Below are 21,941 nucleotides of genomic sequence, written 5' to 3' on the forward strand. Positions count from 1 at the left end.
ACCCAGGGATCTTCTAGATGAGGGTGCCTTCCTGGAATTACCAGAGGCAGAATACAAAAGATTAATATACAGAACTCTTTAAGACATCAGGAAGGAAATGAGGCAATATGCAGAACAAGCCAAGGAACACACAGAAAAAGGAATTGAAGAAATTAAAAAGACTATTCAGGAACATAAAGAAAAATTTAATAAGCTGGAAAAATCCATAGACAGACAGCAGTCAGAAATTCAGAAGATTAACAATAAAACTACAGAAGTAGACAACTCAATAGAACGTCAGAAAAGCAGATGTGAGCAAGTGGAAGGCAGAATTTCTGAACTTGAAGATAAAGCACTTGGCACTAATACATTTGAACAAAAATCAGATAAAAGAATTAAAAAAAACAAAGAAACATCAAGAATCATGTGGGACTCTATCAAGAGAAATAACCTACGAGTGATTGGAGTACCAGAACAGGGAGGGATAACAGAAAATACAGAGAGAATTGTTGAAGGTTTGTTGGCAGAAAACTTCTCTGATATTGTGAAAGACGAGAAGGTATCTATCCAAGATGCTCATCGAACTCCACATAAGGTAGATGTTAAAAGAAAGTCACCAAGATACATTATAATCAAACTTGCCAAAACCAAAGATAAAGAGAATTTTGAGAGCAGTTAGGGATTAACGAAAAGTCACCTACAAAGGAGAGCCAATAAGAATGAGTTCGGACTACTCGGAAGAAACCATGCAGGCAAGAAGACAATGGGATGACTTATATAAAAAATTGAAGGAAAAAAATTGCCAGCCAAGAATCATATATCCAGCAAAACTGTCTCTCAAATATAAAGGTGAAATTAAGACATTTCCAGATAAACAGAAGTTTAGGGAATTCATAAAAACCAAACCAAAACTACAAGAAATACTAAAGGGAGTTCTTTGGTTAGAAAAATCAATAATACCAGGTATCAAATCAAGACTAGAATGCCGGGCAGAGCAATCAGAAGTCAACCCAGACAGGGAAACCAAAAAAATAAATCAAGATTTAAAAAAAACTCTCAAAACAGGATAACAGCAATGTTATTACGTAAAAGAAGGCAACATTAAAACAATAAAGAGCGACTAAGAAATGTAGCCATAGATCTTCCATATGGAGAAGAAGACAAGGCGACACAAAGAAATAAAAGTTAGGTTTAAATTTAGAAAAATAGGGATAAATAATAAGGTAACCACAAAGGAGACAAACTATCCTACACATCAAAATAAAATACAAGAAAAAAATAGAGACTCAGCAGAAACAAAATCAACAACAACAAATATGAGGAAAGAACAATAAAGATAATCTATTCAGCACATAAGCTTAAGTAGGAAAAAGAAACTGTCAACAACACACACAAAAGAGACATCAAAATGATAGCACTAAATTCATACCTATCCATAATTACGCTGAATGTAAATGGACTAAATGCGCCAATAAAGAAACAGAGAGTGGCAGAATGGATAAAAAAACAAGATCCGTCTATATGCTGCCTACAAGAGACACACCTTAGACTTAGAGACACAAACAAACTAAAACTCAAAGGATGGAAAAAAATATATCAAGCAAACAACAATCAAAAAAAAGCAGGAGTGGCAATATTAATTTCTGACAAAATAGACTTTAAAGTTAAATCCATCAGAAAGGATAAGGAAGGACAGTATATAATGATTAAAGGCACAATATACCAAGAAGATATAACCATATTAAATATTTATGCACCCAGTGACAGGGCTGCAAGATATATAAAACAAACCCTATCACCATTGAAAAGTGAGATAGACAGCTCCACAATAATAGTAGGAGACTTCAACACACCACTTATGGTGAAGAACAGGACAGGACATCCAGAAAGAAGCTCAATAAACACACAGAAGATCTGAATGCCACAATAAACCATCTTGACCTCATAGACATGTTCAGTACACCCCACCCAACAGCAACCAAGTATAGTTTCTTTTCTAGTGCACAAGGAACATTCTGTAGCATAGACCACATATTAGGTTATAAAGCAAGCCTTAGCAGAATTCAAAACATTGAAATACTACAAAGCATCTTATCTGACCATAAGGTCATAAAAGTGGAAATCAATAATAGAAAAAGCAGGGGAAAAAATCAAACACTTGGAAACTGAACAAATACCCTGTTCAAAAAAGACTGGATTATAGAATCCAATGACAATGAAAACACTTCCCATCAGAACCTTTGGGACACGGCGAAAGCAGTGCTCAGAGGTCAATTTATATCAATGAATGCACACGTACAAAAAGAAGAAAGGGCCAAAATCAAAGAATTATCCCTACAACTTAAACAACTAGAAAGAGAGCAACAAAAGAAACCCTCAGGCACCAGAAGAAAACAATATAAATTAGAGCAGAACTAAATAAAAAAGAAAACAGAAAAACAATTGAAAGAATTAACAAGACCAAAAGCTGGTTCTTTGAAAAAATCCACAAAATTGATAAACCACTGGCCAAACTGACAAAAGAAAAACAGGAGAGGAAGCAAATAACCTGAATAAGAAATGAGATGGGCGATATTACAACAGACCCAACTGAAATTAAAAGAATCATATCAGATTACCATGAAAAATTGTACGCTAACAAATTTGAAAACCTAGGGATGAATTCCTAGAAACACTCTACCTGTAAAATAACAGAAACAGAAGTAGAACAACTAAATAGATCCATAACAAAAGAAGAGATTGAAAAGGTAATAAAAAAAAAAAAAAACTCCCAACAGGAAAAGCCCTGGCCCAGATGGCTTCACTGCAGAGTTCTACCAAACTTTCAGAGAAGAGTTAACACCGCTACTACTAAAGGTATTTCAGAGCATAGAAAAGGACGGAATACTACCAAACTCATTTTATGAAGCCAGCATATCCCTGATACCAAAACCAGGTAAAGACGCCACAAAAAAAAAGAAAACTATGGACCTATATCCCTCATGAACACAGATGCAAAAATCCTCAACAAAATTCTAGCCAATAGAATTCAACAACATATCAAAAAAATAATTCACCATGACCAAGTGGGATTCACACCAGGTATGCAGGGATGGTTATTAGAAAAACAAAAATGTAATCCACCACAAGAATAAAAGAAAAGACAAGAATCACATGATTTTATCAATTGATGCAGAAAAGGCATTTGACAAAGTTCAACACTCATTCATGATAAAAAAAACTCTCAGCAAAATAGAAATAGAAGGAAAATTTCTCAACATGATAAAGGGCATTTATACAAAACCAACAGCCAACATCACTCTAAATGGAGAGAGCCTGAAAACATTCCCATTGAGATCGGGAACCAGACAAGAATGCCCTTTATCACCACTCATATTCAACATTGTGCTGGAAGTCCTAGCCAGAGCAATTAGGCTAGATAAAGATTGGCAAGGAAGAAGTAAAAGTATCTCTATTTGCAGACGACATGATCTTATACACAGAAAACCCTAAGGAATCCTCCAGAAAACTACTGAAACTAATAGAAGAGTTCAGCAGAGTATTGGGATACAAGATAAACATACAAAAATCAGTTGGATTCTTTTACACCAACAAAAAGAACATCGAAGAGGAAATCACCAAATCAATGCCATTTACAGTAGCCCCCAAGAAGATAAAATACTTAGGAATAAATTTTACCAGAGATGTAAAAGACTTATACAAAGAAAACTACAGTACACTTCTGCAAGAAACCAAAAGAGACTTACACAAGTGGAAGAACATACCTTGCTCATGGACAGGAAGACATAACATTATAAAAATGTCTATTCTACCAAAAGCGATCTATACATTTAATGCAATTCCAATCCAAATCCCAAGGACATTCTTTAATGAGATGGAGAAACAAATCAGCTATTTCATATGGAAGGGCAAGAGGCCTGGGATAAGTAAAGCATTACTGAAAAAGAATAACAAAGTGGGAGGCCTTACTCTACCTGATTTTAGAACCTATTATACCACCACAGTAGTCAAAACATCCTGGTACTGGTACAACAGATAGATAGACCAATGGAACAGACTTGAGAATCCAGACATAAATCCATCCACATATGAGCAGTTGTTATTTGACAAAGGCCTCAAAACCGTTAAATGGGGAAAAGACAGTCTTTTTAACAAATGGTGCTGCCATAACTGGATATCCATCTGCAAAAAAAATGAAACAAGACCCATACTTCACTCCATGCACAAAATGAGCTGAAGTGGATCAAAGACCTAAATATAAGCTCTAAAACAATAAAGATCATGGAAGAAAAAATAGGTACAATGTTAGGAGCCCTAATACATGGCATAAAGAGTATACAAAACATTACTAACAATGCAGAAGAAAAACTAGAGAGCTGGGAGCTCCTAAAAATCAAAACACCTATGGTTATCCAATGACTTCACCAAACAATTAAAAAGATTACCTTCAGACTGGGAAAAAGTTACTAGCTATGACATTTCTGATCAGCACCTGATCTCTAAAATCTACATGATACTCCAAAAACTCAACTACAAATAGACAAATAACCCAATTAAAAAATGGGCAAAAGATGTGAACAGACACTTCACTAAAGAAGACATTCAGGGAGCTAACAGATACACGAGGAAATGCTCATGATCGTTAGCCATTAAAACCCACTGCTGTCGAGTCTATTCCGACTCATAGCAACCCTATATTAGAGAAATGCAAATCAAAACTACTATGAGATTTCATCTCACTCCAACAAGGCTGGCATTAATCCAAAAAACACAAAATAATAAATGTTGGAGAGGATGTGGAGAGATTGGAACACTTATACCCTGCTGGTGGGAATGTAAAATAGTACAACGACTTTGGAAATCGATTTGGTACTTCCTTAAAAAGCTAGAAATAGAACTACCATACGATCCAGCAATCCCACTCCTTGGAATATATCCTAGAGAAATATGAGCCTTTACACGAACAGATGTATGCTCACCCATGTTCATCGCAGCACTGTTTACAATAGCAAAAAGATGGAAGCAACCAAGGTGCCCATCAACGGATGAATGGATAAATAAATTATGGTATATTCACACAATGGAATATTACACATTGATAAAGAACAGTGATGAATCTATGAAACATTTTATAACATGGAGGAATCTGGAAGGTTTTATGCTGAGTGAAATTAATCAGTTGCAAAAGGACAAATATTGTATAAGACCACTATTATAAGAACTCGAGAGATAGTTTAAACAGAGAAGAAAATATTCTTTGATGGTTAGAAGAGGGGGGAGGGAGGGACGGTAGGAGAGGGGTATTCACTAATTCGATAGTAGATAAGAACTACTTTAAGTGAAGGGAAAGACAACACACAATACAGGTGAGGTCAGCACAACTGGACTAAACCAAAAGCAAAGAAGCTTCCTGAATATACTGAATGCTTCAAAGGCCAGCATAGCAGGGCCAGGGGTTTGGAGACCATGGTTTCAGGGGACATCTAAGTCAATTGGCATAATAAAATCTATTATGAAAACAGCCTGTATCCCACTCTGGAGAATGGTGTCTGGGGTCCTAAATGCTAGCAAGTGGCCATCTAAGATGCATAAATGGGTCTCAACCCACCTGGATCAAAGGAGGGTAAAGAACACCAAGGACACAAGGTAATTACGAGCCCAAGAGACAGAAAGGGCCACAAAAACCAGAGACTGCATCAGCCTGAAACCAGAAGAGGTAGATGGTGCCCAGCTACAACTGATGACTGCCCTGACAGGGAACACAACAGAGAGCCCCTGAGGGAGCAGAAGAGCAGTGGGATGCAGGCCCCAAATTCTCATAAGATCAGATTTAATAGTCTGACTGAGACTGGAAGGACCCCAGTGGTCATGGCCCCCAGACCTTCTGTTAGCCCAAGACAGGAACCATTCCCAGGGTCAACTCTTCAGACAGGGTTTGGACTGGACAATGGGTTGGAGAGGGATGTTGGTGAGGAATGAGCTTCTTGGATCAGGTGGACATTTGAGACTATGTTGGCATCTCCTGCCTGGAGGGGAGATGAGAGGGTGCGCAGGGGGAGTTAGAAGCTGGCAAAATGGACAGGAAGAGAGAGAGTGGAGGAAGGAAGCAGGCTTTCTCATTAGGGGGAGAGCAATTGGGAGTATGTAGCAAGATGTATGTAAGTTTTTGTGTGAGAGATTGACTTGATTTGTAAACTTTCACTTAAAGCACAATAAAAATTTTTTAAAAAAGAGTATAGTGATTCTCAGCTTTCTCAGATAACTCCCCACCCAAGTGGGTGAATACAAATGGATGGAGTAAGAAGTCCCAGAGGGAAGATAGAGGCATTGAAAGAGGAAGTTGGATGGTATCAGGGAGGAAACCTACAATTTGGCATTTGTGTGCTTTCTGGGGAAACCCTGGTGGCGTAGTGGCTAAGTGCTACAGCTGCTAACCAAAAGTTCAGCAGGTCAAATCCACCAGGCGCTCTTTGGAAACTCTATGCAGCAGTTCTACTCTGACCTATAGGGTCTCTATGAGTCGGAATCGACTCAACGGCAATGGGGTTCGGTGCTTTCTGCCTGGCCATGTTGGTTAAAACAATCTCCTCCTTCAGTCACCACCTCTCTTTTCTTCCCCTTTTCTCTGACTACCTTCTCATCTCCTGTACTTGGTTAGTGACAATAGTCTTCAGAACTTGGTGTGAATTTCTCTCTAGCTCCTGGTTTTGCTGATCCAACACAGCAGGCAATGGTGTGTGCAAAAGAACTCTTGGTTCCTGTCCCTATTCTGGATTCTTTCAATAGTCTGTGGCACTTTCCAACTTCAAACTCTCATCCGGACACTCCTACAGGTAAGGAGTAAAGAGAGAGTGACATAAAGGGGTACTGCTGGGCAACTGATGATTGGAGGAAATAGCATGAAGTAGATCGAGTTTCAAGATGGACTTGTATTTAGGGGGTTTGATGATGGGCTTTAATTACAAGAATTGATATATACAAACCATTTAGATTTAATTTGAATAAAAGGTTCATTGTCTCTATTTTTTTCTTCTATAGGGTGACAGTTCTAACCTGATCTACTCCTGCCTGTTCTTCATCTCCTATGCATTCCAGATCCTCATCCTGATCCTTTCAGCATTTTCAGAAAAAAATGCCTCATCAAATGTGAGACTCTAAATATACTTGCCTGATATGTTACTTAATTTAATGGTGTCTTGACAAATATAACTTTGAGATGTCTAGGTCTCATAGAGACTAGAATAAGGTAGTACAGATTATTTTATGACATAGGAAACAGGAGGTGACTAGAGTATTGAAATATTAACTTTTCCATTGACCCACCAATCTTCAGCAGAGGCAATTAATTCATACATCTATGACAATAAATCTGATTATCATTCTACTAGTGACCTTAGCAACACATGGGGTAGCCATGAGTTGGAATTGACTAGAAAGCAGATGGTTTTGTTTTTGTTTTTTTGGTTTAGTGAACTTATAGCTCCCATGTTGTCCAACTGACTTCAACATCATCTGTAGGTTTCTATCACATCATATCTAGCAAAATCAGTTTCTGATTTTAGAGTCCCATAGCATTTCCATTTCCAATTGATTTACTTTCTAATTTTTGTGTGTCTTGCAGAATCCATCAACCACGGCTTCATTTCTGAGTAGTATTACCTTTAGTTGGTATGACAGGTAGGAAATGCCTGGAGTATGGGTTGTCTGTATCCCTCTCCCCTCACTCTTCTGAAAGAGATGAAAAGCATTATTTAAAAAAAAAAAAAAAATCCCGCTGTGGCCTCAATTTCTCCTCTACTTAGTCAGGGTCAGAGAATGTTAGAACTTAGAGGCCAATTTAGTTCAGCCCTTTTGTTGGGCAGATCAAGATGCTGAGGAAGGGATGAAAGGGGATTTGATCTTGGTAGTCTGGGGGTTCCACAGGAGAAAAGAAAAGAGGCAGTAGAATGGGAAAGAGGAAAGCTGGAGGCAGGCACTGTGGCACAGATTTGGAGGATAAGGGTTGAAACAGACATTCTGGGCTCCAGAGGACCCGGAGGCAGTGTCCTTGACCCCTATAGTTCCATGGACTCCTTTGGCAGTCTGGTGAAGTCCATGAATCTCTTCTCAGAATAATGTTTTATGCATAAAATAAAAGATACAGGAGTATAAAAGAAACCAAATATATTAAAATAGTGTTATCAAAATATTTAAAACAAAAACATGTTTGTGATATAGCCTCTGACCCAGCCTGTAGGGTCCCAGCCTGTGTTCTCTTAATCCATTAAATAACAATATGTAGTGGAGGGTACAATATCAACCATTATTTCAAGGTTGTGATGAGAGTAAGTGAGCCATGAAAACATTTGTGATTTCTCCTGGTGACAAAGGCACAGACACTTTTTACAACTGTAGTTATTTGCTTACACTCATTATAAAGGAAGGCTAAATTTCAGTTAGAAGTTAGTGAAAATAATGATGTAATTTATGTTCCATCTGTGTTCTCAAAGCTCGGGCTAAGAATCCCTGATCTAGAGAGACAGTGTAGAGACAGCCATCATGGAGGCACTTCCAGGGGATCCAAAGTGACAGAGAGGCAGCCAGTGTTTGAGGAAGAAGGAGCAGGAGGAGGGGGAGGTGATGATCTTTTAGCCCTTAATTCAGTAATGCCTCTCCTCTTCCTCTTCTCTTCTTGACTTTTACCATCTCTGTCACACCTTCTCACTTCCTTTTCCCCTCTACCCACTCCTTTCTCAAGTTCAAAGGGGCAAGAGGTAGAGGTAGTGGAGCAAAAGAGAAGTCCCATCCTCTTGTTCCTCTGTCCCAGTTCAGGACCGAGGCAGGTTTGGACAGAGGGGCAAAGAGACAGCTCTCTGACCCAGGCTGTAGGGTCCCAGCCTGTGCGTCACTCTTGTTCCAGCATTGTTCTGAAAGGCTACAAGAAACCTCTGACACTTGAAGATGTCTGGGACGTTGATGATAGGATTAAAGCCAAGAACCTAGTCAGCAAGTTTGAAGCACACTCGGCAGGAGAGCTGCAGAAGGCCAAGCGGGCATTCCAGAGACGGAGGCAGAAGAATTCCCAGCAGAAATCAGAAGCCGTGCTGCATGGCTTGAACAAGAACCAAAGTCAAAGCCAAGATGTCCTTGTCCTGGTAACTGTCCCATGTATTTCTGTGCGAACGTGCTTGTATGGTTCAGACAGAAAGGCATTGGTGTCATAAAGATTATGTCCTTACATTTTTATAGCACTTTGTACTTTTCAGAGTATTTTATATTATTAGTATATTTGCAATATTAATATTAACTTAGCAATGGATACATGGGAGTATATTATGCTGTCCTGTCTCCTTTTGGGTATATTTGAAAATTTCCTTAGTAAGTTTTTTTAATCAAAAGATAAATAATATCCTAGAATAACTAGAATCTGAACCTTGGTGGGGTTTAGCATTAGCAGCTAATTCATTTATTTATTCAAACAAAAATATTTAGTGAGCACAAGTGTGTGTCAGAGACCATTCTGGGCACTGGATACAAAGAATAAGCCTGTAACAGTCTCCATCCTTAAAGAGAGCTAGAAAATAAATAATAAACCAATACATATGCTACTCTTGTAACATAGTAGTTGTAACTCTAGTTATAAGTGCTATTAAGAAAATAAAACATGCTAATGTGTTGGGAGTGAAATGCAACTTCTGATAAGGTAATTAGGGGAGACTTCTCAGAGGAGGTGGCATTTGAGCAGAGACCCAAATGTGAGACCAGTCCATCTGCAGGAAGATCAGAGGAAAGTGTATTCCAATCAAAGGGAGCAGAAGTGTGAGGCTGAGAGCAAAACGAGTTTGGCTTATTCGGGGAACTGGAATAAGACACAGGAGCATCATGAGAAAGTGTAAGCGTGGCGTGAGATAAGCTCAGTGAGGTAGATGGGAGCTAAGTTGTGTAGACCCTTGTGGGCCATGGTAAGGAGCCTGGATTTTAAGCATGATGGAAAGCCAGTGAAAGGTTTTGGGCATGAAAGCAGTGCCATTTGATTTATATTTTTTAAACACTTTGGCTAAAAAAAAAAAAAAGACAGACATAGATAAGGGACATATATAAGAACCCCAGGCAACTAATAATGACTAATAAAATAATTCATTCAGGAAAAAAAAAATTCTCTTGGGCTGCTGCCTAGAGAATGGACCGTTGAGACTAGTGAGTCAATGGTAAAGCTCCCAAAACAACCACAAGTAGGAAAAGAATAAAAAAAAAAGGTTCTAAGCATCCAACCCTGGTGGCGCAGTGGTTAAGCGCTTGGCTGCAAACAAAAGGTTGGTGGTTTGAACCCACCAACTGCTCTGAGGGAGAAAGATGTGGAAGTCTGATTCCCTAAAGATGACAGACTTGGAGATGATATAGGGCAGTTCTACTCTGTCTTATAGGGTCACTGTGAATCGGAATCTATGGCAATGGGTAAGCACTGAAAATATATATTATCATGTCCATGCCCTTCGCTCTCAAGGCTGCCCCTCAGGCCCACACTCAGAGTCTGTTCTTTGCTTTTATTCCATATTCTCATCAGTTTAGTTGCCTGGTTTTCTAATCCAAAATAGATTACAAGGATCAGTTAGGGAGGAGAGAGGAGAATAGCAGTGGCAGCTGAAAGAGTAGGCTGGCAACCAGGCAGTGAAGAGAAGACCAAAAGCTGTACAAAGACGGCAAAAGGGCTCAGAGGCTTAATGCTCTGGATGTTTAGTGCCGGAGTCTACACTACGTAACTCTGGGTATGTTGTTGTTTGGTTTTGTATCTAGGAAGAAGCCAAAAAGAAAAAGGAGAAACCTGGAATCAAAACAGACTTTCCCAAGTCCTGGTTGGTCAAGACCATCTTCAAAACTTTCTTCCCTGAACTCCTAAAATCATTCCTGCTGAAGCTAGTGTATGACATCTCCGTATTTCTGAATCCTCAGCTGCTGAAGTGAGTCCTCAGGGCTTGGATTGTCCTCTCAGGGCCTCCTCTGCCACCCTTCTTTTTGACCCTTGTGTATGCAGGCAGGGGCTCATTATTAAATTCTCATTTTAAAAGTGTTTATGATTTTCCTCTGCCTTACAGTGTTGTATTTGTAAAAAGTGCAAGGCAGTTTTTAAGATCTAAGATGATGTATATTTTAGCCTCCTTTCCACTTCCCTCTCCTTGCAGAAAGCCGGGCATTTGTTAGGAGCTCCTTCCTGTTAAATGAAACTTCTATGGGCTAAGCCATGTCCAAGAGGTGGGCAGCATATACCCCAGGAAAGCCTTGCTCCTAGTGTCTGTAACCACATCTCCCCACAGTCACAGCTTTCAGTGGGTGGTTCAGGTTAATCCTGCCAAGACTTGCAACCAGCTGAGATCTGTGGAATGAACTATCCTCTAGGAGGAAGTCCCTCAAACTCATGATGGATAACACATCCTAATTCCTTTTCAGGCTTTTGTTGACCAGGAACCAATCAACTTGTCCCACATACCCACATAGTCTCTTTTACTGGGGTGGGGGTGCCAGAGTATTGTAGTGGCTGTTATGTGGAGCATCTCCTTCCCTATTCATCCTCACAGCCATGGGCCATCACTCTCAGCTCTTGCCACTCAACTCCAAGCAAAAGCAAGAATAGTGGCAAGATTGTGGAGCTTAGATTTTCCACAAAGGTGTTTGGCCATTTCAGGTACTTTTATTACCTACAGGATAAAGGTAGGGTAGCTACCTACATAAAAGGAAGGTAAGGAGCCCTCGGAGCACTGATGGGCATCATTTGATTTTGTTCTGGCAGATTACTCATCTCCTTTGCAAATGATCGTGACGCCTATGTGTGGACTGGATATATCTATTCGATCCTCTTCTTTGTTGTGGCTCTCATCCAGTCTGTTTGCCTTCAGTGGTATTTTCAGTACTGCTTCATGATAGGTATGACTGTACGGACAACCATCATAGCTTCTGTATTTAAGAAGGTAAGCAAAATACATCAGTTATCACCAAAGAAAATCTCCTCATAAAGCATAAGAAAATTATTCCAAGATTGAGAAAAAAAATGATGAAATGATAACTGACCACAACGTTTGATTTTGATTAACCATGCAGCTTCCTTTAGATGGTTCTTTGGAAATTAAAATGTAAAAAGTGTGTTCACAGACATAGAGTGTGTACGGAGAAAGGGGGCATGGTGCACTCCAGGAAAAAGCTGGCAAGCTATCCTGCCCAGGATCTGCCTTTCAGCCTTGAACGCTCACGTGACTGTTCTCCCATTCCCACTTCTCTTAGCAAGATGAAAATGCCTTGGGAGAGAATGTAAAGTCAGTAACGAAGCTGGCCAAGGGTCAAGCTCTTAAAACCACCAACATTTAAACCAAATACTTAATGAAACTGGGCTAAGAAGGCCTGGTGCATCCATCTCAAAATGAAAACAATCTTGCCAGTGAATCTAGAATGCTCTATGGGTCACAGCTCCATCTCCCCAGAACAGCTTTTGCCTAGCAACTTTAGTAGTTTACCAACCACTTCTCTGCCTGCCTTCTTTTTTAGATTTGTAAATACATTCACGTGGTTACTGAGTTCTGCAGACTTGGAAGTTTTCCACTTCTTTACGCTAATTTTACACATCTTCACTCTAGTATGTTGTTTTTAAGGTTTAACAATTTTATTTGTCTTATTTACCAGAGTAATGTCTCATTTTGTCCCCCAAGAAATGAATATATAGTAGTTACAATCAATAACTATAAGCTTGATAGGTAAACTCATACATAAGGAGATAGGACTTTTTATGGGGTCAGAGCATCAAACAGTTGCCTTTCTTCTTTTTCTACCCACTACTGGGAAATTTCATCACAGTGACTCTGCTCTTACAATTCATGGTTTTCTCCTTTGCTCTTTTCTCATGAAAATACCGGTGTGTCATTTTTGTCTTTCCTAATTAGGTGTTGACCTATCAAGAGACCCAGGTGTCTTTAGATTAGAAATCTGGTCAAGTCCTTTGAACTGCCACACTAGAATTAGTCTTCTGAAAAATTGTTTTTAATCTCCTTATTTTCTTTTAGAGATATTGAATTTCTGCTAATTTGCAAATTATGAGGTCACTGACCAGGCTATCTCAGCCATTTCTGTTAATGTACACTTTTTTAGTTGTGGTTAGTCATTTTATCATTTTTTAAATTTTATTGTGGTAAAATATATACAACAAAATATTTGTCATTTTAACCATTTTTAAGGGTATGATTCAGTAACATTAATTACTTTCACCATGTTGTTCAACCTTCACCACTATCCATTTCCCAAAGGTTTTCATCACCCTAAGAAGAAACTCAGTACCTCTCAAGCAATAACTCAGCTTTTCCCGCTGCCACTTAGTTCCTATTCTTGATATTTCATGTAAGTGGGATCATACACTATTCGTTCTTTAGCATCTGACTTATTTCATTCAGTATGTCTTCAAGGTTCATCTATGTCGTAGCATGTATCAGAATTTCATTTCTGTTTATGGCTGAATAATATTCAACTGTATGAATGTACCACATTTTATTTATTTTTATTGATGGATGCTTCCACCTTTGGGCTAGTGCAAATAATGCTGCAGTGAACATTGGTGTACAAGTATCCATCTGAGTTTGTGCTTTCAATTCTTTTATAGCCCCACCATTTTCATTATTAATATATTCCAGATCTTACAACTGTTACAATCAATAAAGAGATATATAAAATAGAGCCCTTAATGAGAACTTCCTTCAAATAAATATTAGTATTTAAATGGAATGAAGGAAAATTACTAATTCCATATGTTTAGGTAATACTTTACTGTTTATGAAATATTTTCATATCCATTATCAGTTCATAGCCCCGTGAAGAAAGTGCATTATCCCTATTTTACAGAGAAGTAAAGCTTAGATAATTTCAGTGCCTACAATCACATAGCCAGGTCTTGCCCCTAGACCAGGGCTGCTTAGGACTAAATCACTGATCTTTTTACTTTATTGAGATTTATTGAAGAAAGAAAAGTATAATGATCGCTCTGAAGGGCAATTAGATGTTGTATACTTTGTTTTGATTTTCCATGCATAGCAGTGGGCTGATTCTTTTAGACCTTTGGTGACCTAAAGTTTTAGGAAATTTTCTTCTTTTTACCATACACCCAAGAATCCTGGTATGTGCCAAAGAATGCATTGGTAGGTTAAGATGACCATAGAACTTATAAGAAAGGAGAGGTAATGGGATTGGGCATCAAGGGCCACTCCTAGCCCATATGCCGTCTTTGTGGGAATTAGAAGACGCCCCTTTCTCTGGGAAGATGCAACTCACACCAGGTGGTGGCTTGGTGAGCATAGTGCAAACTGGTTGCAGTGCCCCCCAGGCTGAGTGCACTTGTGCAAAGCATTGTTGTCAGTAACAGATTTGTGGGTTTCCGCCTCTGATCTCTCTTATAGGAATACAGGAGATCTGTACCACAAGATTCAGGCATCTAGATAGATATTGCCCACAAATTTCAGATGATAGACAAGTCAAATGAGTGACCCCTGCAGCTTTCCTCTGCATTCCAAGATCTCTGTCCTTTTTGGGAACAGTTGCAACCTCTTCATAAGAATAGGGCTTTGGATAACATTACCCTGTCAGAAGCCTCCAAGACCAGAATCAAAACATGCTGGTTTTCCTCCTTCCTTTCTTCCTTTTCTCCTCCCTCTCCCATACTCCCTGCTTCCCTACTTCCTTCCCTCCTTCTGTTCCTTCTTACTACCTTCTTTCCAGAAATATTTGATTCCCTACTGTGTGCCATATGATACAATAATAAAATGAAGAGATGTAGTCCCTGTTCTCACAGAGTTTACATCTGGTAGAGAAATAGAAAAACAAACGATTATAACTCAATATGATAAATGTAATAACAGAGGTAAGCACAGGATGTTGTGGGAAAGCACAAGATGTTATGGGTTATCTAACACAAATATTTGAATCAGGGGAGGCTTCTCAGAAGTACCGCCTAAACTGACACCTAAAGGATAAACAGGAGTTTTACAGGCCAAAAAAAAAAAAAAAAGTGTGTGTAAGAGGTTGGGGGAAGGTGGGAATAACAAGACAGAGTGGTCAAGAATGAGAGAACACTGAGAAAGATCTGGAAGCAAGAAGGCATAGTACCTTGAAGAAGTCATGTCCATCTGGAACCCATCCTTCTATTATGCTCTCACTTCCTGAGTCCCCTTCATCCCATAGTGTCCTTGGCCTTATAGATGGGGCCCAATTCCAATCTTTATCTTTAGGCGCTGACCCTATCCAACTCGGCCAGGAGGCAGTACACTGTAGGAGAAACAGTAAACCTGATGTCTGTGGATGCCCAAAAGCTCATGGATGTGACCAACTTCATCCACTCATTGTGGTCAACTGTTATACAGATTATTTTATCTATCGTCTTCCTATGGGCAGAGTTGGGACCCTCAGTCTTAGCAGGTGTTGGAGTGATGGTGCTCCTAATCCCAGCTAATGCGATACTGGCCACCAAGAATAGGACTATTCAGGTAAGGAAACAGTCATCCTGGGGATATATGCCTTCTTCAAAGTCTTTGTTTACTCTGCTCTAACTCTTGGTGCGTTAAAGACTTTCTCCTATCCCAAATGAACTTGTCTTTCTCTATCTTCCTTTTTCATCTTCCAACCACTCTTAGGGTTTATATACTCTATCCTTATTCATATTAGAGGGAAGAACCCAGTTGGAGAGGGAAGGGCTGTCCCAGAGACCTTGCACACAACTCTTCCACCCTGCTCTTCTGGGCTGTCCTCAGAACAGTGATTTGTGCCCCTGCCTGCCCATCATAGCAATACACACCAACCATACAGAGCAGTACATGAGTGATCCAAACTTTAAGCATGAGTCCTGGCAATCACTCCTGCTACCATCAGCTAGAAGGGCTCCATGTGATGTTCCTTAGCTCTGCCAGAATCAGAGGTTAGGTGGGTGGACTTGTTGGTATGAATATATGATTTATTCATTCATTCATTTTATATTTGTTTAAATACAAATATTTATTTTAAAAATATTTAGTGTACATCTTACTATTCTGGGAATACAATAACAAATTAGATAGACAAGGTTCCTGCTCTCATGGAGCTTACTTTATGTTCTACCTGGGTGATGGAGAAACAAGCAATAAACAAAGACAATTAAATAAGAAGACTATCAGATCATGGTAAATACTATGCAGAGAATTAAATAGGCTGATATGATGGTGAATGAGTAGGTGGTTATTTTAGATGGGAGGGTCCGAGAAGGCCCCAGTGAGGAGGAAACATTTAAGTGATGATCTCAATGACACTAGCCTGACTGTGAAGGAGCAAGATTTGGCAAGGGCAGGGGAAGAACAACTCGGGTAGAGAAGACAGTCAGGCAAAGGCTGTGGGGTGGAAATGAGCTTGGCATGCACGACGATCAGAAGGAAGACCAGGGTGGCAGGAGCAGAGTAGGCAAAGAGGAGCACAGGGAGAGATGAATATCCCATCACTGGGCACCTCAAGTTTTTACTAAGTGACAGCCACAACTGCCTCCTGAGACCTGTCATCTGCAGCCAACCTGGACTCTCTCTCATGAAAGCGTGCTGAGTTTTTATTTTATTTTTCTTGACAGGTAAAAAATATGAAGAATAAAGACAAACGTTTAAAGATGATGAATGAGATTCTCTGTGGAATCAAGGTAAGAAGCTGAGTGTAAGCTGCCCTCAGTGTGCAGCGACAAAAGCAATGGATTTTGTGTCCTTAATACACCCTAATAAGTGGCTGTGGCTTCCTGCTTCTGGTCCTCTTGAGTGTCAAATGACTCCTGATTCCTCCACCCACTTATCTCCTCCTGTTTCATATTCTACTACTCCTCTCATGCCCTATTTTTAAACTTAGTATCTATTTGTTTATCCTAAATGGTTCTTGTTTTGTTTTTATGTTTTATTGTAAAAATTTTCAAACATGCACAAAAGTAGAGAGAATAATATATGAACCCCCATGGACTTATCACCCAACTGTAGCAATCATCAACATAACCCATCTAGTTTCAGCTATGCCTGCTCCCTACCTCATGACCCATTAAATTATTTTAAAGCAAATCTCAGATATTCCGTCATTTCATTTGTAAATACTTGGCATCTCTAAAAGAAGGATTTTCTTTTTCTAGCGTAGCCATGATACTAGTATCACATCTAAAAAAACAATCATTCTTTGATACCATCAAATTTCCCCAATTGTCTCATAGTTTTTTCTAAATGTTGGTTTGCAGGAATAAGGACCCAAAAAATGTCCACCTTCCCTTTCTTTTTCTTTTTGTCATTTATTGTCAAAATCAGGTTATTTGTCTTGTTTTCTGTATTCCCTGTAAATTAATAAATCTAGGGTCTTGAATAGATGATTTAGGTTTAATTTGGGGGATGGGAGGAGGAATATTTTCAGATGGTATTGTGTACTTCCAAATATCAATGATGACAATTGATCAGTGGGTCCAGGCATTGTCAGCCTGATTCATCAAATATAAACGTTCCCACTGCTCTTTTGTAGTCATTTGTAACCCTGGCAGCACGTTAGACTAGCCTGGAAAGCTTGGGCCCTACCTCAAACCAATTATATTAGACTCTCCTTGGAAATCCTGGTGGTATAGTGGTTAAGAGTTTGGCTACTAATCAAAAGGTTGGCAGTTCAAATCCACCAGGTGCTCCTTGGAAGCCCTATGGGACAGTTCTACTCTGTTCTATAGGGTCACTATGAGTCGGAATCTACTCAATGGCAATGGGTTTGGTTTTTTTTTTTGGGGGGGGGGTGGCCCAGGTATCTGTATTTTTTAAACGGTACACTAGGTGATTCTAATATGCAGCCAGGGTTAAAAACCACTGTTGTAAAAGTCTTAGCAGCCACTGATGATCAACCCATTGTTTCATCAGTGCTTGCAAAATGATATTCCAATTCTATTATTCTCTTGGCCTTTATTGGTTGTAATTCTACAAAGAAGACTACAGGATAGGTGGAATAAATGTTTGCTTCTTTCCCTCTTCTTAGCTTTCACAATAATGTATTTCATTTTCCAAAGGTGACCAATACATTTTTTTAATGTGTTTTTTAACTCATGGATTTTAACATTACTCTAAACTTCTTGAAAATGAAACAGAGGTCCCTTTAGTTCCCTGATATTTCCCCATACAGAGCTCTGATATGACTTTCTGCTAATATGGCAAAATTAAAAAAAAAAGATAGACCTGGTTTTGAGCCTCAGCTGCTACCACTTGCCAGCTCAGTGGCCTTGGGCAAGTTACTTCGTCTCTCAGCCTGTTTCTTTATTGGGAAAAAGGAGACAATAAGTCTACATTTGTATTGTGACTATCTTGCCCTGGTTTGCCTAGAACTTTCCATATTTTAGCACTGAAAGCCCAGCACCCAGGGAATCCTCTTAGTCCTGGGAAAACTGGGACACTTGGTCACACTAAAGTTGTTGTAAGAATTAAGTGAGATAATGTGTATAAAAGGCTTGGACATAGTAGGCTATCAGCAAATACAAACTACCTTTCTGTAATCACACTTCATATTCTGGATTTCTACCTGCCCAAATTTGGGGGAGAGTATTCTAAAACATGGGTGGGTGAGATGTACCTGGTGACCCGTCAGGGCAACAGTATGACTAGTGCTCTTTTCTAACCTCTTAGATCCTAAAATATTTTGCCTGGGAACCTTCATTCAAAAACCAAGTCCACAACCTTCGGAAGAAAGAGCTGAAGAACCTGCTGACTTTTGCTAAGATACAGTCTGTGATCACGTTTTTGTTATATTTAACCCCAGTCCTGGTGAGTGGCAGAGGAATCAGTGGGTTGTGTATGCTTTTGGACTTAGATCAGCTTACTGGAAAGAAAGGTCTTTATAGAATTCCCAGCACGCCTAAACCTGTCCCGGAATTCCAGGGAACTCAGCCTCTCTGCTCAACCCCCATGCTGCTATTCCTACCTTGTGCCTCCTTCATCCCCAACTTTAGTTTCACTCTTTGGAGCAGTATTTGGAGGTCTGGAAGACGAAAGCAAATTTTTAGAATGTTCAGCATGAATGTGATATCCAAGAATAATTTGCGTAGGAGAGCTTCTTATCTACTTGGGGAGGCAGTATGAGTCTATAGTGAAAGGAACACTGATATAGGACCAGGAGACCCAAGCTCTAGTCCCAACAATGCCATTAATTGACTTTGTGACCTTTGGCAATGTATTTCCCCTTCTCCTGGGCTCAGTTTTCTCATCTGTAACATGAGGAGGTTGGGATAATCCATAAGGCCCCTTTGACTCTGATGTACTGTACTGTGCTTCTGAGACTTAGTACAAGGCCGCTTGGCCCCTTTTAGGAGTAAATTGCTCATCACCTTGCTCTTCCCAGGTGTCTGTGACCACATTTTCAGTTTACGTCCTGGTGGATAGCAACAATATTTTGGATGCAGAAAAGGCCTTCACCTCCATCACACTCTTCAATATCTTGCGCTTTCCCCTGACCATGTTTCCCATGGTAATCTCCTCTGTTCTTCAGGTAGGTAGGAACGCTCACTGCTAAATGTTTATCTCCTGTTAAAGGTCTTAGATTCCAGAATGACTGACATATCATATCCCATTTCTAGGTTCAATTAGAGAGAGCTGTTTGGTCTCTGGAGACCAATGGTTTGATCTTAGTAAAATCACAAGCTCTCTGACCTCCAGTTTATCTGACTATAAGATGAGGATAATCATACCAATCTTATCTACCTCACAAGGAGACAATGCTTACAAAGGCATTTAGTGAAATTATTATGATTAGCCCTGGTACATGGAACATTTCTAAGCCTTTTTCCTAGCCAGTTTCTCTGAGATTTTTCCAAGGCTCTTGCATAGGCAAATATGACACAAAGAGAGAAAACTCATGTGCTGGTCAAACCGAATGCAATTGGATCTCAAGCTGTCAGAAAATGAGCTTGGAGTTCAGGAGTTCTTGAATGGGCCAGAGGGAGTGCCCGAGTCCCGAAAACTGAGACAGAATAAGTATCAGACATTGGAAGGAAGTTCACAGGACAGGTGGCAGGCTGTGAGACAGCCTGTGTGACAGGGAGGTAGAATGTGATGACTATAAGTCTGAGACTAGGTGATCTGCCTCGATCCCAGAGGTAGCTGGCTTCAGACAGTTCAAGCCACAGGAAGGACTGGAGTTTAGAGTAAGTTCTCCCTGTCTTCGAGAGTGTCAAGCAAGGACAACAGATCTGACAGTAAAAAAGCTACACCACGCTTTTTAGATCAGACAGTGTATTACTTATATAGATAGCAAAAGAAGATCAGCAAAGATATCATCTCCCTGCGTTCCTTGTCCTATAAGATGACACTGAAACAAAAGGGGCCAGATGACAACGTAACATGGGGAGCTGATTGTTGCTGAGGAGTTAGTTTCATGCTGCTGCTAAGCAGTTTTATAGCCTGCGGTTTACCCTAAGGAGGGGGCAAGGCAGAAAACCTGGGTGGCAGGTGGCAATGAGAAACTGTCTTAAGACATCCTTCATGGAAGAAAGGGTGTCAGGTAAGAAACATCTCAAAATCCTCCCTAGTTCTCAGCTGCTTTGTCTATGTAGAGATGTGGAAGGTCACCAAGGTGCCATGACAGAGCATCCCTCCTGCAGAGGGTCCAAACAGTATATCAGAAGAGTAGATGGGTCGTCAAGTTATGGACTCAGTTAAAGAAGACTAAGCCAAGGGCCTACTTACAGGATCCACAGAGAAGTTAGGAATTTATCTTAAAAGAAGGCAAGGAGATGGTTTCTGGAACTGGGGCCAAAGATTAAAGAGTGAGAGCAGTAGAGTTGAACCTACTGAATGAGGGGCTGAAATACAGCATTTTAATTTTCCTTGATCCAGGGTACGATGGCTCCCAGCTCTGTGTAGGGCTGAGTCTGTAGTGAGAGTCAGGAAGTTCCAGATATGGCAAATGGCAAATTCATGGGCAAAAAGCCTGGCAGGTTGACTATCTGCCTCCACATCCAAGGCTGATGACACAAAGCCAGGAAACCTCTCTCTGCTTGTGCTTGCTATTGGATTTTTTTATTTTTGAGATCCTTTGTGTCCCTCTCTAGGCCAGCGTTTCCATAGAACGGCTAGAGAAGTACTTGGGAGGGGATGACTTGGACACATCTGCCATTCGACATGTCTCCAATTCTGGTAAATAAATTTGGAAGTTGCTTCCCAAACTTATTCACAGTGGTGGCACCACAATTTTGATATACAAGGGCTTAAAACCAAAAAAAAACAAACCTGCTGCCGTCGAGTCGATTCCAACTCGTAGTGACCCTATAGGATAGAGTAGAACTGCCCCATAGAGTTTCCAAGGAGCGTCTGGTGGATCTGAACTCCCGACCTTTTGGTAAGCAGCCATAGCACTTAACCACTACACCACCAGGGTTTCCATCAGGAAAGTAGCCTGGAGTAAAAGAACACGCATGTTCTGAAGGTTTTAAGGATTGAGGGCATCCACAGCCAGAGTAAGCGACCAATGGTCTGGAATCCAAAATGGGAGTGGCTGTATTTATATAAGAGGTGGACTTCATACAAGGAGACTAGGCAACAGAGGGATTGGGAACGTACCCGGAGTATCTGGAGGACAGGAATGTGGACTACATACAGGGTTGGAGCTCCTGAATTAAAAAGGCTTCGCATGGAGGCCACCTCTGGTCTCAGAAAATTTTGTTTACCACGTGTTAAGTGTTGGAGCCAGCAGATGACAGAGGTGATCTCGGGTCTCCGGGGCATATGAGGGCTGACAAAGGGCAGACTGACAGGTGGGGACTTACATCTAACCAGAAGAGGGGCCCTTTTTCTCAACAGACAAAGTTATCCAGTTTTCTGAGGCCTCCTTTACCTGGAACCGTGACTTGGAAACCACAATCCGAGAGTGAGTTGCCCTGTGTCCATCCTGCTGTTTTTTAGGATTCTCTTTGCCAGTTCTGTTCTTGGAAAAGTCTATGTTATAGAACACAT

At 40.2% G+C, this 21,941-nt stretch overlaps 1 protein-coding gene across 1 annotated transcript in view; it reads left to right on the top strand.

The window, feature by feature from the left end:
• Nucleotides 1-21,941, top strand: part of ABCC2 (ATP binding cassette subfamily C member 2) — an 84,279-nt gene that overhangs the window by 28,976 nt on the left and 33,362 nt on the right. Inside the window, exons 4-15 of the mRNA XM_049855093.1 lie at nucleotides 6,678-6,812; nucleotides 7,018-7,125; nucleotides 7,601-7,656; nucleotides 8,879-9,113; nucleotides 10,753-10,916; nucleotides 11,744-11,921; nucleotides 15,213-15,467; nucleotides 16,571-16,636; nucleotides 18,621-18,758; nucleotides 19,333-19,479; nucleotides 21,041-21,125; nucleotides 21,789-21,855. Of these exons, the coding sequence (XP_049711050.1) occupies nucleotides 6,678-6,812; nucleotides 7,018-7,125; nucleotides 7,601-7,656; nucleotides 8,879-9,113; nucleotides 10,753-10,916; nucleotides 11,744-11,921; nucleotides 15,213-15,467; nucleotides 16,571-16,636; nucleotides 18,621-18,758; nucleotides 19,333-19,479; nucleotides 21,041-21,125; nucleotides 21,789-21,855 (1,634 nt within the window). The remainder of the gene's footprint in view (nucleotides 1-6,677; nucleotides 6,813-7,017; nucleotides 7,126-7,600; nucleotides 7,657-8,878; nucleotides 9,114-10,752; nucleotides 10,917-11,743; nucleotides 11,922-15,212; nucleotides 15,468-16,570; nucleotides 16,637-18,620; nucleotides 18,759-19,332; nucleotides 19,480-21,040; nucleotides 21,126-21,788; nucleotides 21,856-21,941) is intronic.

This window comes from Elephas maximus, chromosome 16 (genome assembly GCF_024166365.1).
Source record: "Elephas maximus indicus isolate mEleMax1 chromosome 16, mEleMax1 primary haplotype, whole genome shotgun sequence".
In the NCBI taxonomy this organism is placed as follows: Eukaryota; Metazoa; Chordata; class Mammalia; order Proboscidea; family Elephantidae; genus Elephas; species Elephas maximus.